This window comes from Lepidothrix coronata, unplaced genomic scaffold (genome assembly GCF_001604755.1).
Source record: "Lepidothrix coronata isolate B3197 unplaced genomic scaffold, Lepidothrix_coronata-1.0 Scaffold219, whole genome shotgun sequence".
In the NCBI taxonomy this organism is placed as follows: Eukaryota; Metazoa; Chordata; class Aves; order Passeriformes; family Pipridae; genus Lepidothrix; species Lepidothrix coronata.
Genome location: NW_016690399.1, coordinates 1,144,309 through 1,171,995, shown reverse-complemented (window position 1 = coordinate 1,171,995; position 27,687 = coordinate 1,144,309). Strand labels below are relative to the sequence as shown.

At 46.5% G+C, this 27,687-nt stretch overlaps 3 protein-coding genes across 3 annotated transcripts in view; 1 reads left to right on the top strand and 2 right to left on the bottom strand.

Moving 5' to 3' along the window:
• The first annotated feature begins 118 nt into the window (after window positions 1–118).
• On the top strand, window positions 119–1,817 carry RPL36 (ribosomal protein L36). The gene is made up of 3 exons (XM_017833626.1): window positions 119–324; window positions 1,018–1,152; window positions 1,684–1,817. Exons 1-3 carry the CDS (start codon window positions 232–234, stop codon window positions 1,771–1,773), a joined length of 318 nt encoding a protein of 105 aa, XP_017689115.1. The 5' UTR covers window positions 119–231; the 3' UTR covers window positions 1,774–1,817.
• Window positions 1,818–2,896: 1,079 nt separating this feature from the next.
• Window positions 2,897–22,091, bottom strand: LONP1 (lon peptidase 1, mitochondrial). Its single transcript, XM_017833712.1, has 18 exons — window positions 21,964–22,091; window positions 19,879–19,967; window positions 19,357–19,476; window positions 17,512–17,740; window positions 16,925–16,986; window positions 16,214–16,343; window positions 15,755–15,838; window positions 13,811–14,031; window positions 12,308–12,446; window positions 10,088–10,266; window positions 9,430–9,517; window positions 8,692–8,814; window positions 7,853–7,969; window positions 7,414–7,554; window positions 7,163–7,328; window positions 6,031–6,239; window positions 4,606–4,770; window positions 2,897–3,274 (listed from the first exon to the last, which is right to left on the bottom strand). Exons 1-18 carry the CDS (start codon window positions 22,066–22,068, stop codon window positions 3,110–3,112), a joined length of 2,532 nt encoding a protein of 843 aa, XP_017689201.1. The 5' UTR covers window positions 22,069–22,091; the 3' UTR covers window positions 2,897–3,109.
• A 2,391-nt stretch (window positions 22,092–24,482) lies between these two features.
• Window positions 24,483–27,687, bottom strand: part of LOC108506564 (excitatory amino acid transporter 4-like) — a 35,619-nt gene continuing 32,414 nt past the window's right edge. The window contains exons 14-15 of the mRNA XM_017833721.1: window positions 26,856–26,883; window positions 24,483–26,177 (exon numbers count right to left, since the gene is read on the bottom strand). Of these exons, the coding sequence (XP_017689210.1) occupies window positions 26,879–26,883 (5 nt within the window). The 3' untranslated portion in view covers window positions 24,483–26,177; window positions 26,856–26,878. The remainder of the gene's footprint in view (window positions 26,178–26,855; window positions 26,884–27,687) is intronic.

The window sequence follows — 27,687 nt, the reverse complement described above, 5'->3', positions numbered from 1 at the left end:
GATCCCCTCACACCGCACAATGACCCCCGATCCCCTCACACCGCACAATGACCCCCCCATCCCCTCCCACCGCCGCCCTCTCGGCCCCGCCCGCAGCCGGAACCGTCCCCGTCCCGGCGCCCCGCGCGCGCTCGCTCCTTCCTGTCGGGCGCCATTGCCGGGGCACCCGGCGCTTGGGTCCCGTTCCAGTTCATCCAAATCCATCTACGCCCCTCGGGCCGCCCCGCAGCCATGGCCATCCGCTACCCCATGGCCGTGGGCCTCAACAAGGGCTACAAGGTGACCAAGAACGTGTCCAAGCCCCGGCAGTGCCGCCGCCGCGGGGTGAGTACGGGGCTGTGGTGGCCCGCGGTGCCCCGGGCCCGCCGCTCCCGGTGCGGGTGTGTCCGTGTGTCCGTGTGTCCGTGTGTCCGGAGCGGGGCCGCGATTCGGGCCCTTCCGCGTGGGGAGGCGGGAGGGCTCGGAACCCCCGCGCTGCCCGTGACAGGGGCCGGGCAGGGCTTGGCCGGGAGGGCCGGGGAGCAGTGGAGGCTCAGGGGCTTCTGGAGCCTCTCCCACTCTGTTTCTCTTGGTAACGACAACAGACGACCCCCGCAAAACTGCCCAGTAATGACGGCTCGGAGCTGTCCAGGTTCGCTGAGTGCGTGGGTTGCTATGAGGCATTAACGCATCTGTGCCTTTCATACGCTCTGATTCAGTGCTGGCTGTAGCTGTGGTGTCCGAGGTGTGTAGCACTGGAAACCCTCGGGATCTCACGACCCCGCTTTTTCCAAAAACGGTGGTGCTGCCAGTGTGTGAAACCCCCCGTCTCGGGGCTGGAGTGAGGACAGACCAGCACACCTGGCCAAGCTCACACGCTCCGCGGTACCTGCCAGGGATCAGCATCCCTGGGACATCCAGCAGCAGGGGCTGGTTTTGGGGCCTGAGCCCAGAGTTTGTCTCAGCCCTTTGCAGTCCTGCCAGGGTAAACCAGCACATAGATTCCTTGTGATCCACGTATCTCCTCCCTCCCCACAGCGCCTGACCAAACACACCAAGTTTGTGCGGGACATGATCAGGGAGGTCTGTGGCTTCGCGCCCTACGAGCGCCGCGCGATGGAGCTGCTGAAAGTGTCCAAGGACAAACGTGCTCTCAAGTTCATCAAGAAGCGGGTAGGTCAGTCCATCCTCCTAACGAGGATGGCAGAAACTGCTGTGTCAGCTTTCTGGTTTTCTCCCCTTGCTTTGGTATACTTGGCTTCTCAATTATTTTTCTGTTGTTTGGGAAGTTACTGGTGTAATCTGAAGGAGTGAAGGGGATGGTCCTTGGCTTGGGTGGGAGAGCAGGAGATGGACACAAAGGTACCTAGCCAGAAAGGCCCCGAGCTTGGGATCCAGGTTTGCCGAGCTGTTTTTACATGGTTTGCATGTCTGGTGGGAGGAGAACAGCACTGATGGAGGTTGGGTACCATTAACCAGGAGATTTCAGATGGGATTCCTTGAGGGCAACAGTGAGAGCTGAAAGCAGCTTCTTCCTCACCCCAAATCACTCTGTGTAAGTACCACTCAGATGTGATGGCAGCTACCTGGCTGGAGGTTTCCAGGACTTTACCATTCTGCCTGGTTTTGAGTAGCGTCTGCAGTGACAGCTGCAGCAGCCCCAGTCTGTGCTGGGTGAACACTGACTGCCCTTTCTCCCCACAGGTTGGCACTCACATCCGGGCCAAGAGGAAGCGGGAGGAACTCAGTAATGTCCTGGCAGCCATGAGAAAAGCTGCTGCAAAGAAGGATTGAGTTGTACAGGCTGTAACACAATAAAGTCCTTTCTCCCAAAACCAGGGTAGTGTTGGTGGTACATGTGCTTCAGTGGGTGCTGCTGGGGATGCTGACAAGGCCCTGAACTGCAGCCATCCAGAACTTGCATCACTGGTGTATTTTACCTGCAGCTGCTGATACTGGTGTGCTGTGACTTTGTCTAGAGGGGAATCCTCCAGACCATGTGGAGTCTCAGGGCACAGAAGTCTCTGCAATAGCTAAATACCTTCTCTCACCTCCCAGTCTGTCTCCAGACCTAAATGGTGGTAGGAGGGAAGTCAGTGGGCAAAAACTGCTGTTGAAAATAGTAACTACTTTGCACTCCCTTCCTCAGGGCACATCAGTCTGTTCCTTGTGCAGCTTTTCCTGCTCCTGTTTCCCCTTGTACTCTCTGTTCACCCCTGCCTTGTGCAGTGTGTTAACAAGTCATGAGAGAGACGTGGAGTCAGCAAGAACTCTCTGGACTTCAGCAGGTGGACTCTTTTTCTGGGCTCCCTTGCTGTGAAATGATGGACTGTTCTTCCTGCACAAGGAAATACTTTTCAACTAGACTTCATGTAACTACTCCTCCCCTCTTTAAATTCCTTTTTCTTAGCATTCCTTGTAAGATGGAAGTATTTTGAGTTCTCTGGCCCCCAGGCCTGTGCTTACTGACATAAACCAGTCATGTCACAACACTCACTCTGTGAACATGAGAGAACTGTTGCAGAGGCACAGGCCATCTATGGTGCAGCACAGTGCTGACTGCTGACACTGCTCTTCAGCCTAGATCTGCTCTCCTTCAGCCTGGAGTTCTTTGTGGTGCTCTGACCTGTGACTGACCTTGAAGAACCATGTTCCTTCAGCAGCTGAATGTACCAGCTCTGCTGAACCGTCAGTGTCCCCTCAGCCTAGCACAGGCTTCTAAGCCAAGACAGATTTCTGAGAGCTACTTACTTGCCTTCCACCACATCAGGAACAAAAGCTGTGCATCAGCCCAGCTCTGGGTGTAGTGTTCAGTGTTTTCCCACAAGCTGTATTGAGATTTACAGTGAAATAACTGAAACATCTTCAATGACAAGAGACCAGACCAGCCCCGCTGCTGGTGGCTGGTAACAGCCCGTTCCTTGGGTAAAATCAGAAATGCTTTATTGTGGATCATAATTCAGTATTAAAGAGTGAGAAATCCTTTATTCTAGCAGAGCCATCATTCATTTCAGCAGCTGCGCAGCAGCAAGAGCTCCATGTCCCCTCCAGGACTGCCCCCGTCACCATCCCGGGCGGAGGCCGAGCGGGAGGGACTGACCACCTTCCAGCCATCGGGGCAGGGCTGTCGTCATCCCCCGGCCAGATCCAGCTGTGAAAACGCTATATCAAATACCTCCTTGTAGTGTTCCACAAAATGCACTTCCAGTCCCTCTGTAATGAATCCAGCAAGGTCGTAATAATCCTTTTTGTTCTCTGACGGCAGAATGATGCAGGTAACACCCGCCCTCTTCGCCTGTGGGGAGGACAAAGTAGGGCAGTCTGTTGAGTCCTAGGAATCCCTCCATCTGCCAGAAACACCCTTCCCTATTTCTGAACCAAGAGCAGTTATTAGAACCATGATCCAGCTTTACTCTGTTCTTTGGAGAGCACCAAGGGCATTCCTGACAAGATGTCACCAGGGTGGAGCATGTTCTAGATCTCCCCTCAAGGCCCAAAACACACACTCCAGTGCCACCTCAGCTGCAGGGACAGATGGAGTGGGACACATTTTAGGAGGATTATGTGAGCCCACTAGGGGATTCTTTAGAACCATTCATACTATTTTAGAGTTTTAAGTGTCTGTTCCACTTTGGGTGAGAATGAAGCTTAGGACGAAAGCAAGAGTTAGAAACAGGTTATCAGACCAACCTACCCCATCCATACCCTTAGCAACATTCTAGAGAGCCTTTTCATAGGGACAGCTGCCCTGGAAGGAGCATGGAATGCAAAGCTGCTCCTCCTGGGGCAGGTTTGTACCCATCACTTTTATGGGTGATCCTGCATTTAGCCCTGTGACCCCTCACAGTCCTGCAAGTGCAGCCAGTCAGTGCCACAAGACATTGTGAGCACAGGCAAACAAACAACTACCCATTTTCAAGTCACGTGAGGAAAAGAAATCACACTGCACAAGGCTGCAGCCCAAACAGGTCTGGGGACAGAACGCTGACGTGGAGCCCTGGCTCAACAGAGGAAGAGCTAATGCTCCTGAATACAGAAAAATGTGTGTGGTGCAAGGCTTATGTAGGCTGGAGTTGTGCAGAGGAAAAGTAGGGAGAGGGATTCAATGCTTGGAAAGGAATTCTGAAAACTGCAATAGGTTGAAACCAAAAATACAAGACACTAAGCTCCTTTTTTCCTAAAACAGACATCTGTATGAAATGTTAAGTCAGACAAATTCACGCTGGAACAGAGCCTGGATGTTAAGGATGTACCTTATGGATTCTGTCAAATCTCCACTGGATGCCCTCCTTAAACAGGCACTTCAACCCAGCACAGATGATTGAACTGTGCCAGTCTGTGACAGAGCAGACAGCTCTCACAGTCAGTTAAGGCTGTTACCTTCAATTCTGCCAGGTTAGGTGGAATTGAACTAGGCCAACACAGCTGCCCTGGCACAAAGCCTGGGGTCCCATCCCTTTCCTTACAGCCAAGATCCCCGTGTTCCCCTGCAGGATTCTCCACCCTGTGGATGGAATCAGTGCCTGTCCCACTGCAAGGAGTGACCCCTCTGGCTGTCCCAGTCCCCGCTGAGCACAACCCAGGGCTCTCATGGACGATGCACAGACACAAGAGAAGAGCTCTTACCGCAATAGTCTTCTCCTTGATTCCACCAACAGGCAGAATTTTTCCAGTCAATGACACCTCTCCAGTCATGGCTACGTTCTGCCTCACTGGGCAATTCATGGCCAGCGACAGCAGAGCTGTCACTATGGTACACCCTGCGCTTGGTCCGTCCTTCGGGGTTGCTCCCTGTTTGAAAAAAACCAAAGTGCAACACTCCTGGAGCAGTTAAGGAGCAGCAAAGCCAGACAACACCTTTGTCCTTGCTGTTTTAGCATTGCCCCAATTTCACAGGGTCTCACAAAGGTTTTTGAACAAGTGTCACTGATGGAATCCTGTTATCTCAACTGGCTGATCTGTTAACAACTGTGGCATTCCTCACCTTACTCACGAGGAATGATCCACGAGTCCACAGTTTGGTTTCTGGCCTGATGCCACCACCATACTTTCTGGACTCAAGGCTTTGAATAAGCAACATGAGTGAAAAAAAAGAGCACAAACACTCTGAAGTTCTTTGTTAGACCTAAGCCAACTATGGAAACAAGAAACAGAAGTCAACAGCACAAGGGAAGACCTTCAAGAGTCACAAAATACAGGAGGACAATACTGAAAATCATTCAAGGCAGAAGAGATCATTCAGTATATAAAGCCCCAAAAAATCCAGGCCTAAACTAGTGACAGTCTGGATTTATCTACGATCAAACAGATCTTTGAGGTAAGCACAGAGGAAATGAATGCCTGAGAGGGAGCAGAGACAATGTCTGCACTTTTCTGATCCTCCAGGAAACAAACTCACAGACAACAACACAGTACCTGGACAGACACAGAGGATGCAAATAGTCCAGAAGGAAAACTTGGGCACAATCACAGTACAAAACCTGTCTTCAGTAAAGCACCTGCCCAAGGCCTGTTACACAGTGTGTGAGCCTCTCTGACCACTGTGTGCATTTATTTTCAGTCCCAAATATTGAAGAAATGCAATCACTGCCATTACAGGGACTAGGAACCATGGCACAGAGATCAAGAGTAGTATTTTCAACTATGTGTAAATGACCTGAAGCCTTTATGAAGGCCCACTAACACAGAGACCTAAACTTTGGTGCCCTTGTAACTTCATATGAACTTTTATCCAAATCACTTATCTCTGTGTCACAGTTTCCTCCCACCCTGCACAACCAGGGCCAACAGCCACAACAAAAGCTTAGGATTCCTTAGAGCATTATCCAAGTCCTGTATTCTTGCCACGTGCTTGTTGCAGAAAGGAGTGGAAACAGCTCATAAGAAGATTTTCATGGGAACCTGAGGAAAACATCTTCATTCCTAGGTTTTACTGCTAAAAGAGGGCATTTCTGCAGCATGTGGACAAGTGAAAAGCCTTCCAGCTTCATGTCTAGGGGAGCAAACCAGCCTGGCTGCTGTGCATGCTCTGTGAACTCTGCATCAGTTTACCTCTGGCACATGCAAGTGGATATGAGAAGACATAAGAAAGTCATTGTCGGGGTCCTTCTGCATCAGAAAGGCTCTTGCAAACGTGTAAGCAATTTTGGCACTCTCTTTCATTACATCTCCCAGTTGCCCTGTTACTTCAAGGGACCCATCCTTGCTCTCCTTGTCTTTGGGTCGCCTCAGGGAAGTTTCAATAAATAGAGTGGAACCTCCTAAGAAAGAAAAGAAAAACAACATCCTAAGAAATTAAAGGAAAATCAAACCAGAAGGGTGATGCAGAAGCAACATCAGAAATATCAAACTGAGCCTCTGTGATCAGACACTAGCCTTGGGTAAAGAGCAGCTGAAACCTGCTCAGGAAGGCCAGCTAGAAATCTCAACAGTCTCCATTCACTGCTTTTTTGGACTTCACTCTACAAACACAGATGCAACCCCTATTTAGTGGAAATGACCAAGTTCTTACAATGGTTTCAGGCTCTTTGTTTCCAGAGAGTAAGATGAGTTCATATTTTAACACACTTCTAGCCACTTCAGCTCTCTGGTGCCAGACATCTATTTACCTTCTCCACCATAATGATCATTTCCCTCTTGAATTGTACCCAAGATCAATTTGAGTATGCAGGGGTCATCTCCTTTGCTGTGGGTGCTGTATTTCCATAACCCCCAAGTTACTAGGGGAGTAATCCAGAGGAAGGCAACAGCCAACTGCACCCACCCAGAGAGTGCTGGAACTCCTGTGCCTGCCCTCGACATGCCAAGGCAGTGCTGGGTATCACTGGCAGACACAGCTGTGCCGTGTCACAGAGGCACCTCCTGCTGTTAAGGAAGCAGACAAGGTCTTTGTCCTCTCACAGAAGGCTTATGTTTAGTCACTGCTGTTCCCAATGTATGTGGTTCATATGGGATATGGAGCTCAAAGAGAAAACGTGCAGGCCCGAAGCGAAGATGAGCCTGGGTAAGGGACTGAGAAAGGCTCCATCCTTCAGGGAAGTAGCAGTCAGGAGCCAAAGCCAAAGAAGTTCATTTTACTGGTGCCAGTAGAAGAACTTCAGTGGACTCAGGAGGGAAAATTCAGTTTGACTATCACATTCAATCTTTGAAAATCAGGCATTAACCCAGAACTGGTTTGTCTCACCCATAGCTGTCCAGGCCAGACCCATCACCACTCCTGGGGGGGTGGTCTCGTACATGCGATCCACAGTGAAGATGGGCTTTCCTACAAAGTCCTGCAGGTTTTCAGGTGTCACCTGCACCGTCTCTGCTTCTCCACTCACAATTTTATAGGCAGATTTCCGCAATACCTGAGCGAGATAGGAATTTGTCTCTGTAGAAGAAGCTGAGAAGGCTGAAGCACAGTGGTCACAGTTACACATAAGTTTCCCTCACCTTTTCTACTTGCTTCTGCAGATTCCTCACCCCACTCTCTCTGCAGTACTGCTTGATGAGCACAGTCAGGACATCTGATGTGATTTTGGCTTTGTTTTCATCCAAGCCACACAGAACTCGTGCTTGAGGGACCAAGTACCTCTGAAAGAAATAATCCCCCACATCCTTCTGTTAGTGTTTTTTGACAAAGGCCTGGTGGTTCCAATTCACTCAACCTCTCTCTGCTGCTAGCTCAAAGCCCTTTTCTGGTGTCCTCAGCCCATGGAACACTGCAGTTACTTTGACTGGGCATTCAAATCAAAGGAACTCTGTCCGAAATACCATGAGCCTAATTTTTTTGGGGCACACTTGGATACAAACATGTCAGCCTGAATCTGCCAAAAAAAAAGTTTTATCAGCTGTAATAATTCAAAGCACACCAGTGGTTTGTTTCTCTTACCTCGGCAATTGCAAGTTTCTCTTCTGCTACATATCCTGACACATTGATCACTTCCATCCTATCCCTCAGGGGCTCTGGAATGGTTTCTGTCACGTTGGCAGTACAAATAAAAAGTACCTGGAAGTATTAAGAGATCATATTAAGCACTTTCATTAACCTGCTGCTTTAGTCCAAGCAACAGTTCCCAAGTTCTGCGTTTCTCTGTCTGAAGGGCTACAGCAAATTCATCCTCTCTGTGGAATCTGGTTTTTATTAGAAGTTTTAGATTTTAGAACTATGTAGTAGGAAGTTCCCTACCCCCAAAAGAAATGGTTAGAAATACACGTAGCACAAACTGAGAAATCAGAATGGTCTGATCTGGACCAGAAAACTGGGGAGATCTCTATCTCCCTTGTAAGTTCTTTTTACCTTCTAGGAAATTAGCACAGAACGACCCAATTATCTATACCTGTTCCTAATCCATCAATTCTGCAATTAATGTCACCTATACAAAAAGAGCAAAGACAACCAATTTCAAAAGCTTTGATACCAGCTTTAGGCCACCTCCCTTGACATCAGCTCTGCCAATCATTACATAAAAGGAAAAATCCTGCCTTTTTTAGCAGAGACCACACATCTGTGTCTTGCTGGCTCTGCAGGGAGCTGGGCTACAGGACATAAGCTGGTGATCATGTTCTCTCATGTAAGAACTTCAGTTAAAGCCACCTCCTGCAGAGATAGCTGTACACCACTCATGTCCCTTTCCAAATTAATAAAGTGTCAGCATCTTTTCAGGGACAGATTCATTGATACACATTCATACATTTCAGCTCTACAACCTCTGCAGAAGAGAAAAATACCTTTGATAAATCCACAGGAACATCAAGATAATGATCCAAGAAGTTAGAGTTCTGTTCTGGGTCCAATAGTTCTAGAAGGGCTGAGGATGGATCCCCTTGATACCCTCTTCCTATTTTATCTACCTGTGGGAGAAAAAATTTTAATGCTCTGAGAAGTTCCTTACCACGATAAATTCTCAAGCAAAGATTTTTTTCAAGAGCTCCATCTGAAAATCTTCCTGTGTGTGTTTACAAACATCCACCACCACACTTCAACTTTTCTGTGCTTTCACCTAAATCTCCACAATCATCCTTCCTGACTCATTTATTCTCAAATCAGACCACAAATTGACTAAGCATCTTATTCCTTACAGTCTTGCTTTAGACATGCTAAGAGAGTGACTCTTGCTAATAATCACATGGGCAACAGTGGTTTTGTGCACAGTGATGTGCCCACACCAAGGTCAGGAACACAGGAGCTATGAAAACCTCTGAATATCCAGCCAGGTCCATTAGGATCCTTGTGATCCAAACAGCCCCAATTTAATGAGAAGGGCAGAACTAAAATTTTAAAGTTGGATTCTGTTATAGGAAGAGAAAACAAAGAATCTGTCACCCAAAGAACTTGAGAGCCCAGCCTCATTTAAATAAAAAACCCCTGGGATTTTTAGGAGAGTTATTGCTTATCTTCTCTACTGAGGTCAAGAATCAACACAAATCTTTAAGAGCAAAACCTAGAATAAAGACCAAATACCTCACCTCATCGATCAGTATAAGTGGATTCTCTGTCTTGGTCTTCTTCAGACACTGAATGATTTTTCCTGGCATTGCTCCAACATATGTCCTCCTGTTTTATCAGAGGGAACCATTTAGGGAACCATTGCAAAGTACAGCACACATCACAGAACAGGTATATCCTGCTGGGAAACAAGTCTTTATTTCTTCTGCATCTATCAAAAGCATTCTCCATCACCATACTAAGCATCAAGATCCATCTAGGCTGTTTCTAGCAAAGAACAGACATGAATTTTGGCAAAATACTCCTGGACTATAGTTTTTATCTTTAGTTTTAACCACTTTTCAATTAGAGGAAAGCAAAGAGGTAAGGCTGAGAACAGACACGTTTGAATTTTACTGGGTTTTGGGTAAAGAAACGTTAGAAAAGGGAATGTTTCATTCCCTTACTTGAGAGGGACAAAAACCGAAGAGCAGTGTAAATCAAAAGATACACTGAAGGAACAAACTGCTCATAGCAAACCATAATCTGCTAGAGGGAACTGGTATCCAGGAACAACCAGCAAGGGCTGGCAGAACAGAGGTGAAAATTACACACACTGTCCAGCTTCAGTTGGGTTCCTATTTTGACAACATCAGTAAACACTGGTGGAGAGAGAAACTGCTCCAGTTCCACACTGACCTGTGTCCTTTGATTTCTGCTACATCAGTCATCCCCCCCACGCTGAAGCGGAAGTACTCCCTGTTCAGGGCTCTGGCGATGGAGCGGGCAATGCTGGTTTTGCCAACCCCAGGGGGGCCATAGAAGCACAGAATCTTGCCCTGGGTGGATCCTCGTAGCTGGCTGACTGCTATGAATTCCTGCAGAACCGAGGAAGCACCAGCAGTGAACAGAAGGCAACACCAAAACACGTTTGTTATCAGGTCAAGCAATGAGCGTTATACACAAAAGTGGTTCTCAAAGAAGCTGGGGAGGGCAAGGGGAAAAGCTAAGTCAGGATACTGGGGCACCTCTTTTCCCTCTGGTTATTTACACACTTGGTTGTCGCTGTGTTCTGTGCTCTGTCCTCATCTCACCAGGAGAAGCAGTCTCTCTCTCCACTATCTGAGAGTGAGAAGACAGACTTCTTCTCCCAGCTTCCCCAGTTCTCACCTGAATCTCTCAAGCTACATGTGAGCATCTCCTACTGGACCACTTCCTCTGTGCTCAGTTAAGCTTGCATCTTTTCACACTTCTATGCCAGACAACCCTCAAGTAACACTCAGCAGCTGAGGAATCAAAAGATACCAGTTCAGAAGTGAAGTCTCAACTGCTTATACACTTACAGTAAAGGAATGATGTGCAAGTGGTCAAAGAGATGCACTTCCCCTTTAACAAGGCAGTTATTTAGCAAAGATAAGCCTTGTCTCTTCCCTCTACAGCAATACTACACAAGGACCATGCACCAATCCAACTAAGGCTCAAACCTCTGCAGATATTCCTTGGTACCTTAAAATCCTCAGCCTCACTTGCACTGCTGAAACACGGGAGTCTTCTCTGTGTCACACCACTAATCAAAGCCACAGGCCTGGATGATGCAACTCAGTCTATTTGTGTATAAAGGCTGGGCCTAGTCAGCAGGAGTAGTGCTGGCAAGCAAGAGACAAGACTGATACTCAGCAGGGTTATCTGCTTGCAAGTGTGAATAACAGGCTTACCACAAATCACTGAAAATAATAAATCAGACAGAAGGATTTAGTCACAAGTCTTAGGCACTAGTAAAGGAGACCAGCCCTCTTTGGCTGTCAGCAAGGAGGTACTTCACCTTTATCTTTTACCAGAAGAGACTGGACAAGGCAATTTAATAAAAGCAAAATCCCAGGGTGTCTAAGAATTTACTATTCATTGTATTTAACAACATTGTACTATTGGTTTAGTATATGTCTATATGGTTTCTGTGCACAACAATTACTGAGTGGCCTAAGAACCATCAGTGCTGTCCCCAAGGTAACATGAAGCTCTGGGAACAGTAAAAGAAACTGCTGTAATTACTACAATTTGGAAGGAAATGGCCAAGTTGAAGGCCAGCTACATTCAACAGCTTCACCAAATCCACTGAGCTCTCACTACAATTTGCTAATGCAGAGTCAGGATCTCCACCTGCCTCCCCCTCCACTTGGCACTCTCATGCACTTGCCCAGTACAGCACAAATCCTGCCTGCACTGGGATTGTCTTTCACTGCTTGAATGCATTGGCTGCTGCGAGGGGGAGTCTATTCCTGTCCCCTGGAAAGGCAGGCAGTTCCCACAACAAGCTGTTGAAATTTTTGCAACCTGTTGCAATTATCTGCTCTGATCTAAAACAGCTTCCCTAACCACAGCAAGCAGAGGCAGGACATACTCAAGCAAAAAGTGACAGTGGTCACTTGAAGAACAAGCCAACACTGAAAACTACCCTGGCCTTTTTTTTTATGAGGCACTGCATTGCACAGACTGCAAACCTTTCAGCATCCAGCTATGGGGACAGGGAAAGGTTATGAGGCAAACATGCACCTTAGCTAACTTCTCTCTTCAGTGCAGAGCTATGAACAGAGGCTCAGTGTGTTTCAGGAAGGTTGTAGCTTTGTCAGTCACGTGGAACAGACTGATTAAAACCCAGAGACTGCTTCCCTTGGACACTTCCTCACTTGCTCAGCATTAAGTGCAAACCAGCACACTGCAGTTTGAAATGAGAATGCAACCTTCATTGCCACAAAAAATTAAACACATTAACTAATCACCAGAACATTCAGTTCTTTCATGTAGCTCTCTGATCCATGAATTAACACCAATACAATGGAGAGCCACACTCTGAAACACATCCAAAAATGCCTGATGCTAAGCAGAGTGTGAAATGGGACACACTGCCTGCTCCTGCCTTACCAGAATTCGCTTCTTGACGTCATCCATTCCATAGTGATCCTCCTCCAGAACTGCCTGGGCTCTGCTCAGCTCCAGGTTCTCCTCACTACACTTTCCCCATGGGATGGATGTCAGCCAGTCCAAGTAGTTTCGTGTAACACTGACAGAAACACACAAATGAGAGTGATTTGACAACAACCAGCTCATGTCTTCCTCCACTGCCTTCCGAAACAATCTCACCAGAACAAGTGGGATATAAACTACTTGTGGAAGAGAGGCTATGGAAAGAACATCATTACCTGGACAGTCATTGCTAACTGTCATAGGTTTGAAAAGAGGTGACTGTTTTGGTGTAGGGCTGTCTCCTGTCTGAAAAGGAGCAGGACTGCTTGTACACTCTACACCATGTCAACTGTTTGGATCAGGTTACAAAACTTACAAACAGAAAACCGGTTTTCTGTCTCCCCAGTAGACAAAGACAAGGTAAAGAAGAATGATTCCTGGCTCAGAAGCAAGGAAGAACAGCTGGATGTAAAACACCACAGAGAAGGATTTAAGACTGGGATGTCAGGGTGGAAGTTAACAGTAGAGATAATCACCATAACCAGACCCAGGAGAACTTGGGTGTGCCAAAGCAGCAGTCACTGTTCTAAAACTGCACACTCAGGCCAGAGGTTCAAACACACAGGGAGGTCTGCAGGATGCAGTGAGTGGGAAGTTGTGCACAGCAATGGACACAGCCAAGCACAGCTCGGCTGGCTGGGCCCAGGATTCACCCCACGCCAACAAAGCTTGGGCTTTTTTCCACCCAAGTATTTTCTCTGCAAACTTGTAACCACTGTTATTACCCTGAGGGAAAGGGAAAGGTACTAATGCTGGCTGGGAAGCCCAGTGTGTCTTTTCTATCATTACCAAGATGCTCATTCAAATGACGTGTTTGCCCTCAAACAGTCTTTCACTCCATAAAAGACACTTTTAAAAGCAAAGACCCAGGACATTACAGAGCTGATGAGTACACCAACTGCTGTGTTGTACAGCACCTTCTGACTCAACAGATAAACGTTCAATTTGAGCTCAGTTTCTGACAGCCCATGTCACAGACCATGTGTTATAAACTATTCCTTTGCAATCCCAACCCTGCCCCAACACTTCAGGGGTCACCTCAGGCAGCTTAGCCAATGTCATGTGTTAACAGCTTCTCTTCTCTCACAATATTGAAAATACCAAAGTACAAGGAAGAAGAGCCAAAATTAAAGGCAGAAAAAGAAACACTGCACATTTCACAAGGTGGAACTAACTGCAAATTTTTTATGAGACTGCAAGAGAAGACCTAAAATGATCAAAAGAGGTAAACTACAGAAGTAAACACAGGCAATTTGGAGATCCTATAATCTGATCATATGCTACGTTCAGAAAAAACAACTATGACAACAAAAGAAACTCTTAAGACCTTTGCAGAACTGCATTGATTTCTCTCATTCTCCCAACCAACCCTGACACCAGAGGACACAGCCAAGCACTCACTTGAATTCTGAGGAGTGATTATCCAGCAAACCCAACTTGTTCAACTCTTCATCAATCACATCCATGACGTGTTTTGGCACTACCAGATCCTTTAGTCGCTCACGGAATTTCTCTTCTATGGCATCCTTGTCCTCTTTTTCCAGACCTAGTTCTTTCTTAATGATCTTCAGTTGCTCTTGGAGAAGATACTTGCGGTGTGTTTGCTTGATCTTCTCCTCCACCTGGACAAAGCAACAAATACAGTGATCTGTTCCTGGTACAACCCATCTAACATCAAATGCTTCCAAATACTTCTCAGTCATGATGTTCCCAGCAGCTGGCAATACTCCTTGGGAATTATTTGCAGCATATTCTAATACAAAAAGGGACTCTACAACATTCTCCAGCGCCCACCACATCTTGGTGGCCTTTACTTGCCATCATTCAGTGCTACAATGTTTTGTTTGTGCTGGGGAGACCAAAAGCTGAGCAGAATAAGCCAGATGTGATCTCCTTAGTGCCAAACAGAAGGGACTAACCATTTCTCTCTACCTGTTGCCTACACAGGGCAAGTGGAGCCCAGTATGCAGTTGGCCTTCATTGCCACAAGGACAGTCTGCTAATTCATGGCAAGCTTCCTGCACATCAGGGCTTCAAAGTCCTTTCCTGTAAAGCTGTTTTCTGTCCTGGTTATTTCAAGCCTGGTGTGGCACTATGAATTTCTCTTTGCAGAACCTGAGGAGGTTCTTACTGACTCCCTGATGGACATCACTGGTAGCTGGCTGCAGTTAGACTTCACCTTGTTGATGACAACCCTTTCTGCCAATTTTTTCACCCACCTTGTATTACATCCTTCCAGTCTGTAACATCCCAGTTTGGTCAGAACACTACCCTGGCTGACCTCAACAAAGGCCATGCAAATGTCAATGTACACAACAGTCATTGCTGGAATCATAAAATCATTCAGGTTGGAAAAGACTTCTGACATCATCTAGTCCAACCATTAACCCAGCACTGCCAGCCCCACCACTAAACCATGTTCCTCTTTTGTCCTCTAGGCCTTCTCATCAGAGAAGACAATTAGGCAGTTTGCTTTTGGAAAATTCCTTCTGGCTCTTCCAAATCATGTCCTCCTTCATGTGCCTGTACAGGACTTACAGGAGAATTTGCCCCATAATCTTTGCAGGGACTGAGGCAGGCTGACATGCCTTCAGTCTCCCTGATTCTCCTTCTTGGAGGTGGGCATGGCATTTACCTTTTTCTTCTTTCCAGGAACCTCCCCAGTCACCACAGTGTTTTAAAGATGAGTGAAAAAGCCAAAATACTGACATTGATAAGCTCCCTCTGCATCCTTCAGTGCATCCCATCTGATCCCACAGACTTCATCCGTCCAATTTGTTTAAGAAGTCTCCAACAATTCCAACCCTGGTCCAAAAGCATTTTACACTTAACATGAATTCTAAAAGCCCCAGTTACTGGGAGTTAAAAAACCCAGGAACTTTTGACTCAGTATAGTCAAGTATTTGTACTTCATATACTTCATTACCATTTTGATGCAGTTATTATATTCTGATTAAATCTTACAACAGACAGGAACTACTGCAGTTCACAGGAGTTAGCAGAGGGTCTTTCAAAGTAACACTGTGCTATTTACACTATTATATTCTATATACAGTGTTATGCTGTATATTGTTACACAGGTGCTCAGTAAACTGCAGACCTCTAGGATTTATCTGCTTGCAGGAAATTACAACTTGGACACAATTTAACAGCAGATGTTGTAGCCTCATGTCTTGTTACTTCTCCCATGTGCATGAAAAAAGGCATTTCTGACAGAAGAACAGAAAATCTTAACTCTAAATAATGTCCCTTTGGAGTGGGTACTGTTGCCTTGCTGCAATAAGCATCACAGCAGTGGACACTATATAAACACACATAAGGTTATTTGTTACCCAAAACCCTTACCTCTCTTCCCAGACGCTGCTGAAGTTTGCTCAGCTCATATTCCTTTTTCAGAAGGGAAAGGGCTTTGTAAAGCCGTTTGGGAATCTGTAAAAGACACAAAATGAGTCTTGAGGTGCTACACCCTTGTCAGCTCCTGGTGGGAAAGGCAGAATAAAAAACTCCAACAGGTTTTCTGGGAGAACTCCCCAGCACCTGCAGATGTGGAAAGACAAACTTGTAGCAATTCCACAGCATGCAAAGAAAATTATTTGTCACCAGAGATGCAGTGCATCAGTAACTTTGCAGAATAAATCAGTACTAAGGATTTACTATATCCTTCAACAGGAATCTAGTCACTGATGGCAACATATCATCAAACAGCACTGAAGTCTCCTCTGCATCGAGGCTGGTAAAGAAAACGTGACATACAACAGATGGACTGATTCTGTCACATCACTTTAGTTAAAAGCTTCATCTTACACTGGTTTCTTCCAAGATGTCTTGCAGCTCGTGTGACTCTGCCCCTGTTAGGGCTGCACCCATGTCACTCAGATAGATGGGGTTGTCCACGACACGCTGGCCAGCCTGCATCATCTGAAGCACAGACTCTCTGAAAAAAAGGGTGACAAACCCCAAAATGCTCTGTGAACCTTTACATTCAAGAGAAAGTATCCTTATTTACTTGTTGTGACAGTGCAAACAAACGAAACACAGCTCAGTTTCATAGCAACTTTTATTAATTTCACTAAATAACAAACTAAGTAACAAACACATAAATCACCTGATTAAAGGAATGGTCACTGAGACATAAAATCAAATATATGAAGTGCTCTCCTAACAGGCATGTAAGATTTTTGATGCCAGTATGCCAAGACTTTTATCCTGCTCATATTACATGGATTAGATCATGATACTTACTCATTGTAGTGAGCTTCACTTAGACCCAGGTCACCTGCTTTAGGACTTAATCATCCTACCTTGTTTCTAAGTTGCACATCATGTTTTCAAAACTTCCCCTCTGTTTCCAACATTGGATGATAAAGCTTACATCCCAAACCAAAATTCTAGGTGACAATTCAGCAAATATCTCTTCTTCATTGCAGCAAAAAGACAAGTGGAACAGAAAATCCCAGCATACTCCAGCCTGAGAAGATGCTGTTCCCAAAGTAGGGCAGCATGGGAAGGACATACCTGTACAAGGGATTCAAGGCAATGATGTCCCGGATTGTTTTCACAATTTCTGCAGTAAGTGCCTATAAACACAATAAAAACTTAAATCACCAAAAGAATGGAAAAGGACAGGCAGAGCCTCAGTACAAATATGACATTCCCCAGACCCTGGCCACCCGCTGCAGTGCTGTGCTGATGGTACTTGGTGCTGGGGAAGTTGGTGCTCAGGGGAAAGGCAAGAGGGCCTGCAGGCTGCCTGTCTGTGTGCACAAAACTTGACTGGCTCTTGACCAGCAGGTACCATCAGGCTGAGCACTCAGGCCATCTTTAAGCAAAGACTCAGTTTGATGGAGGACATCACACAGATTTAAACACAGACCAGCCTCTTCACTCAGCAACTCCTTGAAGTCACCAGTTCTAAGGAGTTGAGATGCTGTAATAAAAATTCACTACTTTCATATAATCCCCTCGTGCAGCGACTGTGAAAAGAAGGAACCAGTTTCTGCAGCCAGAAATTAGAGCCTGATTTTAGAACTCTTCCTTTTAAGCGAGAAATGCAGGTGCAATTCTACAGGACAAGTCCAGGCTTGTGTAATTAATTCACTTACTTTAACCTCTTCTGTGATCTGAAAATCTTCATGAACCACGTTCTCTACTTCTACCATGAGAACTTCCTGCGAGGAAGCAGCTACAGGATCCAGTACCAGTTCCACAGCCTGGTCCTTCGCTCCAGGCTCCTCTTCAGCCTCTTTCTTAGAGCGCTTTTGTTTCCTCCTAATTTTCTGTTTGTTCTCAGGCTCCTCAGGCTCAACCTCTAGTTGCTTGTTTATACGAATCCTGAAAGCCAAAAGAAACCAGCAACAATCAATCCCCCTGTTATCTGTGATTTCAGCTCTTCGGCATGAAAAGAAAGTTTCTAAGTGTATTTCGAGTAAAGTAAAATTTCAAACTTTGACAAAGGTGACCAGCTGTACTTGTTTTGACAAGATTTAGCTTTTGGTTCATTTTATCAAAATAAGGCTTGATTCAGTAAAGCAGTAGTAAGTGGTAGATCCTGACAGGACTTACTAAGTAAATTTACAATAAGTAAGTTGCCAAACAAAAAAGTTAACTGGCCACTGAATTAGCCTGTTGGTACGAGCAACTTGTGAGTACTCTTGTCAACAGAATACCACACACAGCTCAGTTCAAAACATTTTCTGGAGGGTGAGGTTGCTGGTGGTGGCAATCAGTGCTGGGTAGCAGAACGTTCTCTTGCAGGTCCCCTGGAACAGAGTCTGGCAGCAGCCAAATGGCCACTCAGCACCCAAATAGCCCCAGCTGCTGCCCTGACCCAGAAGGCATCTAGAGGGTGTAAGGGGAGAACTAAAAGAGGGATATAGAAAGGAGAGGCCCCACATTTACAGGACACCACATTTCGTTATTTCGGCTGCTGACACAGGAGTTTCCTTTTCTGTGTGTTTCCCTATAAATCCTCCTCAAATCTGATATCCAGTGGGGTCCCCATGGACATGACTGACCAGTGCTCTGTGTCTCAGCCTATAAAGACCAATTCCCAAGTCAGACCTTCAGAATCCAAGTCCTTCCAAGTTACAGGGAAATATTTCTATTCCAAGCAAACCAAAACCAGTAGCTGCCAAAAGAAACCAGCAACAATCAATCCCCCTGTTATCTGTGATTTCAGCTCTTCCAAAATCTAACCAAACACAGTTGTGCTTTGGTAATGCAGCAGGTGGTCTAAGACTTCATTTGAAAGGGAGTTGACTTGTGAACTCACATAAATTCAGCTTTGACACGTACTGCTCATTCTTTGCTGTCCAGAAGAAATGCAAGTGCAGTAAAGTGAGTGGAAGGAAAAAAAGCCATGCTTCAAAGCAAAACTCATCCTGGATCTGTTCCCCGCCGTGTTTCTGTCCTTGTATTTTTAATTCTAATGGAAATTAATTATTTGATGCTTTTAAAAATACAATTTTATATTGTCTTAGCTCAAAATATTTGGCACAAACAGCTAAATCTATATTTTCAGCAATAATCCTATTTTCTTCAGTTCACTTCTGGGGCAAGATTATGTAGGCAAGACATAATTACAGGTCTGGACTACCTTTTTTTTTTTTTAAAGTAGAAATACTGGTTTGAATTATTGCAGAGAATTCTTTTCACCATTACTAAAGCTTGCTGTACTTGTCACAGTAACTGCTAAACTTCAGCTTAATGAACGTTTCCTTGCATCACATCACAATTTACACGAGAATGCCATGCTCTGTCTCTTCCTTTTTGCAGTCAGAGCTGTGAGAGTACCTGGAATATTGGGGTACCAGAGCACTCTCAGGATACAGTGTGGTAACAAAGCAAAAGCTTGTGTAGAAAAATGCATATAAGTGGTGAAACCAGTAAGGGGATCTCCCTGTTCACAGAGATGTCTGGTGAGATGCAGTGGAGCACCAGTAACCAACCTTCGGTGTCCCATGACTATCATCCTCAGCTTGTCTCCAAGGTCCTGCATTTCATGGATCTGGACAAAAGTTCCCATCTGGTAGATCTCATTCAGGTCCTCCACCACGTCAGATTCGTTGCTATTGAGCGAAAAAATTGGGGTAGATATTCAGAAACTTGAGAGAGCAGGTCAGGTTATAAAAAGAAAGAAACAATCACTGGCTGCAGAACTTTGAATTTAGGAGCAAAGACACTTAATGCCCACTGTTACCACCATGTAGCCCCTTTTCAAATCATCCAAGTACCCAGATAGCTCATCTCCTTCCCAAACAGCAGCCTTTTCTAAAGACTCTGGCTCCCAGCAGTGCTGGTGGTGGCAACAAAAGCTGGCATAGCATGAGGATGGTCCAAGACTAACCCCAATTTCTGCAATACTATCCAAGGCAGGGAATTGCAGGTGATAGTTTTTAGTGTAAATGCAACCCAGACACAGAAACAGCTTATTTTTGTATATTTTAAGAAGACCCAGAGAAACAACTTACTTGTCATCCTTTTTAAGGAAAACACCTGCATAAGGCTGGGCAAGACGAACTTTCCTCCTCAGCAGCTCAACCAGCTTCTTATTTTTCACCTAGGACAACAAGCATGGGATCAGAGGTGGATTTTCTGTAAGCTTTGCACTCTCAGGGTATAAGGCCAGGCATGGTGACACCCTACAGCAAAATGATGAAGTTTGAGCATGTATTTCTCTAGTTTCGCCCCCATTAGAGGACAGTAATATGGAAATGGAAAAGTATTAGAGAAACATCACATTTCAGCATTTAAAACAAGTAATTTCATAGTCAAGATAAGACAAGCTCAAAAGCAGGGAGAGGAACTAGACCTAATCTGCACAAATCTTACAAGCAAGAAACCTCTCGGTCACTTGAACAGCACCTTGTAAGAGTTTCTGTTGCAGGTATGGAAGGGGAAAGGAACAGCAATGGCACGTCCCAGCTCTCCACTCCTGATGGGGAACTAGTTCACCCTTCCCCATCAGTTTTCTGAATTCTGCTCACCAACTCTGTTTAAATCCTCTTCTCCAAAGCCCCCTCTGCTCAATTCCTCTCCTACACACACCAGCCCACCTGAGTCCCTGCTTTGAGTTTCAGCCAGTATTTCTCCCTGGTTTGCTTTCTTACTCCCTTCTGCTCTCTGGACGCCACACACCTGCCCCTGGCAGATCTCCCAGCACCACTGGACTGGTTATCACAGCAGGCTGAATCCTCGGTGACCAAAAAAATAAGTCCTTGTGAATCCTGCTGTTGCATGAACTCAATCTGCCAACCACTGAGTGTTCTTCAAAGCCATGGACAGAAGCTGCATCGCCCAACACTTTGGTAACAACCAGCATGGTTCTGACAGAGCAGCAGGAACAATACCACCAACTGCTGGCCTGTTCTAATCTTGGCACACCTATTTTAATTTTGCACGATGTTTAGCACAACTATGCTTATCAGTGTCACAGATACTAACAGAAAGAAAATTAATAACTCCTTATGCGCTGTAGAGACTTCACGTTGCCTGGAAATGAAGTATTAAACTGCAGCACAATGAATGTGCAGGGTAAGAGAGAACATTTAGCAATTCTGTAAGACACTGCTGACCTGTGCATTGAAATCAATGGCTTTTATATATGTGTTGTATGATTGCATGTCTAGAGATCTTAATAATATATAACCTTCTCCTTCCCCCAACACATCTATAAGGACAGTAAAAGTTGTATATATTAGATTTGAACATGTAGAAAAATACTACAGTAGAAATAGCAATAAATAATACTACAGGAACCAGAAAATACTGATTCATTTTTTGTTACATTTACTTCAAGATCAGATTAGTAAAACACTAGAGAGGCACAAAAATACAAGTACTTGTTCCAGAACAGGTTTCATTTCCGGAGAAAAAAGTATTTCTGGCCTGTGAGCCCAAGTCACACATCAATGCTATAACTGATAGCTCTTAAAAATCCATATGGGGTGCAGGGGGGGAAGATCACACTCTGAAACGGTGACTGCCATCCGCATGTCCTGGCACCCTCCTACACCTCCTGTGATGCTCCACACCGAACTCCTGCTTTCTCCTTGCACCTCACCAGCACGGGTCTCGGTGCTCTGCCACCAAACCAAGGACACGTTTGCTTAACCTTCATCAGAGAACACGGAGAAGACAACAAACTCCGAGGGAGCCTGTGTGAATCGCTGACCTTCCCGTCAGGAGCAGCGCTGCTGACGCAATACCTGTGAAACTTCGACTGTCCCAGACCAAACCGCTATCGCGACGGGCCCGCCGACAGAGCCCGAGCTGAAGGCCGAGCAGCGGAGGTCACACCCGCCCTCCCCGCCCTGCCCGGTGCTCTGCGGTTCAAGGAACTGCCAAAGCGAAGAGCGCGGCCCTGAGGAGCGGCACCGCCGCTGACCCCGCACGGCCGGGGCTGACACCGCCGCGGGACCCCCGGCCGGGACCGCCGGCCCGGGCCGAGCCGCCCCCGGCAGCGCTGCGAGCGGGCCCGGGGCCCCCGCGGCGGCGGTTCCCGGGCCGGCGGGGCTGAGCTCCGGCCCCGGCCCGCGGGCTCGGCGGCCGCTCACCTCGATGATCTTGATGAAGCGCGGGAAGACGGGGTTGCGCGTCACGGCGATGAGCGGCACGTTGGGGAAATGCTCCGGGACGAGCAGCGGCGTCAACGCCGTCATGACCGGCCCGGCTCCGCCGCCCTCCGCCCCGCCGCCGCCGCCGTCCTCGCCGCCGCCGCCGCCCTCCATCGCATCGCCCCCCGGCACACCGCCGGGGCTGCGCTGGTGCCAGCGCGGGCCGGCGCTGAAGGCGGCGCGGGCGGGCGGCGCGGAGCCCAGCGGGGCCGGGGGAGCGGCGGCGGCGGCGGGAGCCCAGAGGCGGCGCCGCGCGGGGCCCAGCGCGGGCCCGGGCACCGCGGGCCGCCAGCGCCCGCACAGCCGCCACCAGCGCGCGGCCGCCATGCTGCCCGCGCGCCCCCGACGCTTCCGCCCTCCCGGCAGCGCCGGCCCCGCCCGCCCGGGGTCGCGTGGCCGCGCGCACGTCCGAGCCCGCCCCAGGGCCGCGGGTTCGAGCCCCGGCCCCGGCCCCGGCCGGCGTGAGGTGGGTTTGGCCGCTGCCCCAGCCTTCCTTCTCCGCGGTGCCCTGCAGCCGGCTGTCCAGACCGCTCCCGAATACCTGCAAGGCTGGAGACTCCATAACCTCTCTGGTCACCCTGTGCCAGTGCTCCAACACCCTCTCGGTAAAAAAGCGTTTCCTGATGTTCAGGGGGAGCCTCCCGTGTTTCAGTTTGTGCCCATTGCCTCTTGTCCTGTCTCAGGGCACTACTGGGAAGAGCCTGGCTCCATCTTCACCCCTCCCCTTCAGGTGCCGATCTACATTGACAAAATCCTTCCTTTTGTTATGAGTAAATGAAACTTAGGCTAAAATATAGCAGCAAAATTTATTAAAGATTTATGTAAATTGCAAATAAGCAGAACGGCGCGCTGGGCTGCCGGGGAGACCCCTGCTCCACTCACGGCCAGCAAAGCAGTGGGCAAAAACCAGTATTCTTTATACAATTTTTAATTCCCTTCCCACAGTCACTTGTTATCCTTCTGTTGGATCCGAGTTCGCAAGTCTGGTTCTGGTTGTCTCTTTTGCGAGCTCGCTTTCAGTTGCCAGGTACTTCCCTTTCCATAGTTTTAGGTAATTTTTCGTCCTCGAGGCCTGCTGTGTGAGTCTCTTCCAGACGTCCACCTTGGATACTTTTTATCGTCTTCGTTCTTGGCCCTTTGATCCTTGTCCTTCCCTTCGTTACTTTAAGCGTACACTTTTAAACAATATACAAAAGGCTTATTCAGTAAGGCATAACAACTTGTTTTGTCAGCTTAGAAACTGCGGCTGCAGGACTATCAGCTTATAGTACTGACAGATTAATTGCCCATTCTGTAACTTACGGCCTTAACAGAACCTTGATTACAATTATAGATATATATATAAATATAACATGCAGTACTATTAAAAGAGTAAATTACTACAACTATTACAACTATTACTACTACTAATTTGATGAGTAAATTACTTTACTACTACTAATCTATTACACTTTCTGCAGGCTGAGCAGTCCCAGCTCTCCCAGCCTTTCCTCAGGGGAGATGCCCCAGTCTCTCCAACATCTCTGCAGTCCCTCCCTGGACTCTCTCCAGGGTGTCTCTCGCAGTGGGGAGCCCACACCAGGACACAGCACACGGGCTGTGGCCTCCCCAGTGCTGAGGGTGGGATCCCATCCCTGCCCTGACAGGCCAGGAAGGGCAGGGGCACAGCAAAGGCTCGGGTTCAACTCAGCACCTGCCAGGACCCTCAGGTCCTTCCCCACAGAGCTGCTCTCCAGCAGCACAACCCCAGCACGTGTTGGTGCACGGGGGGTTATTCCTCCCCGTGGAGCAGGACCTTGCATTTCTCTTTGCTGAGCTTCACGAGGTCCCCAGTAGCCCGTTTTTCCATCATGTTGAAAGATTAAACGAAATTTGAAGATTCAAAGGACCCTTGAGACTTGTCTCAAGGTGGTATTTGGTGAGAGGACAATGGGCAATGGGCGCAAATCGAAAGATAAATTCTATTTTAACAAAGAAGAGCTTTCTTTACTGTGGGGTTGATTGAATGCTGGAACAGGTTGCCCAGAGAGGGGGTGGAACCTACATCCTTGGAGATGTTCAAAATCCAACCAAAGTCCTGAGCAGCCTTTGCTAGCAGCTTTCACTTTGTGTAGATACCATGCCATTAATGCAACATTTTAGTGAGTAATGTAAACCCATTATTGTTTATGCCTCAGAGACCTTTTCCACATAACCTTTCTGTTGGCGTAGATTTTCCAGCTGGAAGTATGTGCTGTGTGCTGCACATGAAGCAAGCCTCGTGCAGCCTTGCCAGTCTATGGATATATGCCAAAGATGGCATCAAAGGAAAAGCTTTAGGGAAAGGCCTTGTAAAAATCTGAGAGTAGTATTTGACCCACGGCATAAGCACGTGGAGATGATGCTAAAAGTAACACTCCTGATTTTGTAAGGTCACGGTCCTGAGGAAAAATAATAGAAAAAAACATAATGGAAGAGCATTGTGGAAAAAAATTCCCTTTATTTTTCAAGTATGCAAACTATCTGTATTATCACTGAAACTCACAGCATGAAGAAAAAGCCCTCAGGAATTAACAGAGTCAAACTGCCTGAATGCCACGAACACACTGTACAGGACCGGTTTCCAGTTCTTCCCTGGGCACAGCAGAAGGACATAACAATTTCAGGTCAGTTGTCAGGGACAGATCTGACTCCTGGAATAATGTGCATGTGTCACATGCAGATGTAATGTAACACATGGCCTAACTGAAAATCTCTATTCTGCCTGGATTTTCTCTCTTCAAGTTAATTTTGAAGAGATGTGTCCTAATCCAAGAGCTCCTCACATACATATGCATTGAGATAGCTCTGTTTCATCCCAAATTTTGCCTGTCTCTAATCATTAGGAAGAGATCTGTTTGCAAACAGGAGAAACTTGGAAAATTTCTCCAGGTAGAAGCAGCAGGACTGCAGTAAAGAAAAGACTGCATTAAGCTCTCAAATATCTGGTAATTTAAAAAGACAGTGGATAAAATGATTTAATACTTTCAGTTATCCAGTTTTGAAGGCTGAGTTCATACAAGGTCAACACTGGATTTGGAATGAGTACAAACACTTTTGTATTCTTCACTGAGGTCTGAAAGCCTGCCCCTTGCCAAGACAGATGCAGTGGGGATGGGGGTCTTTGGGATGTGTACAGGGAAGCCAAAAAGTGGAGAATTTTCTCTATACTTTAAGTAAAGTTCTTGTTACGTCACCAGCAGGTACAAGTCAAAATCAGCACACAGTGAGCTCCTTCCTGGCAAACCTGGCTTTGGATGACTCATTTGTGGAATGAAGTAGAGCAGCCTCTGTTTTTTGTTTTAAGGATGAGATTAGTTGGGTAAATCAAGGTGGGTGAAGTATGCAGCTGTACACAGAGTGATAGTTTAGTATTGGCTTTCCTGCTTGGATTAGCAACAAAAAAATTGACTCTGTGCATATGTGTGCTTGCACACATGCACTCCTTTCATATATATATCATATATATATAAAATGTACATATACACAAATTCCTGACAGTACTCTGCTATTCAGGTACTGTAAACAGTCCCAATCATAAACTGGTTAACAACATGAGCAAACACCAGAGCTAAAAAATTATCAACTGAATTCTGAAATTCCCCATGGAAGACTGGTTTGCAGTGTTTGAAAATGAGGCTTCTACTTGTTTGTGCTCCGTTAATCTTGAGTTGAAAGCAGAAATCACAAACAGCAAGGCTCGATGTGTAACAGCTTTGTGGGACCATCAGCAAACGTGTGGGTGCAATGTGGTGTGGAGAGCCCTTGTCTGATATGGGTACATGTCTGCTAACAGCAACTGAAAACAGGTTAGACTCCTGCTGAGTTTTATTGAAGTATCGTTAGGATCCTTCCAGATAGCTTTTAGAAATGATCAGGCTGGAAGGACCCTTTGCAGTATCTCTAAACCAGAAAGCACGTGCATATATTGTAAAGCCAGAAGGGGCACTTATGATCATCTAGTGTGACTGTCTGTATAACCCAAGCCATAGGACTTCCAAAAATTAATTCCCATTTGAGCTACAGTTCAATCCAACAAGCTTTTCTTCTGATTCATCCTTCAGTTTGCCCTTTATATACAGGAAGTCTCTTCAGGATTAGAATTCATCGTTTTCTTGAGAAGTTGGACAAATAGTCTGAAAAAGACCAAGAAGGAAAACAAAGATGCAGTTAATTATGGACAAATTGAAATTACTAAAGTAATAATAACCAACTGCACAAACACAGGCTGGGAAATTGCTAGATAGGCAGCAGTTCTGCTTAAAATGATATAGGAATTATTGTGTGTTATCTGGAGTAAAGTCAATGCTATCATGCTGTTGTTAAAAAATAAAGCCCTTTGTTGGGTTTTATAAGCAGGTCTGTTCTTTATGAAGGTTTAGACTCATGAAGGTTTAGACTCATGTCAGCTGAGCAGTGTTAATGATAAGCTGGTGCTATCTTAGCCCACTATAGATACAAGCTAATGCAGTGTATCTTAAAACTCTTTGATTAAGATCCAGTTTTTAGATACAGCCATCTCATCAAAATAAGAGTGTAACCTCACTAAGAGTTAAGATGAACAGACTTGAGTTTGCTGTATGTATGCATCAGGGACAGTTATCCTGATCAGCCAATGCACAGCTTGCTGTTAAAGGATGGGAACATGAGTCCAAGATCAAAATCTTAGTGTACAGGAAATACTTTTTCCTCGGTGCTCAGCACTGACAAATCTTTAGTTAGATTTCTGTGTCAAATTTTAGTCATTCCACTTCAAGAAAGATGTGGAACAGTGAGGAAAAAGTGCAGAGAAGAAGAACATGAAGGATTATTACCTGTAAGGGTATACAGGGTCTGTTTAGTCTAGAAAGAAGAAAAGCAGACATTATAAAAGTATTCATACGAGATAAAAAAGAAATGCTGCAAAGAGGAGGATAGTAGTTTGTTATCCTGCTCACTTGCCCCCTGCTAGAGTAGATCTCTTGTCAAAATAAGCAACCTGCCTCCCACAGTCAGAAACAACCTGCTGCCTTAGGGTCTGGAGCCAGCACTGCTCAATGGAGCTACCCCACCCTTCTGGTTACCCTGCCCTGCTACCATGGTGGTTTGAGACCCCCCAAAATCCACCACACACTCTTACATGGAAGGGATGCATTTATGCATTTCCTTCAGGTTTGAAATAATCGTCCAGCCCATACAAATAGGATACTCTGCCTACAGGATGTGGAATGTGGCAGCACCTGCATGTAACCCTGCTGTGCCTGAACAGTCAAAAAGAGCCTCAGGATCTGGCTTTGAGCATCTCAAGCAGCGTGTTTGAGGAAGCTTTGTCAGCACAGGGGAGGGCAGTGTGGGCAGGTGTGTGGTTGTAGTTGGCAAAGTGGACTCCAGCTGATGCCTCTGAGGTCTTGCTTCCATGAGGTGCACCCCTGAGGGTATGGCTATGGCTGGGGATGAAGAGAATCAGTGTGGAAAGGCAGGGTAAGTGACCCAGTGGGTTGGGAATAATGTGCAGGCCTCAAGTGAAAGCTGCCCAGTTTGGGTAGTTTGGCTGTGGGCCAGGAGGCTGCTCACTGAGCTGAGCTGTGCCAAAAGCAGGACAGCTACACTGCAGCAGCCCCCACACTGTGGGTCCTTAACATATTCCTGGTTGTGCCTAGACATTCA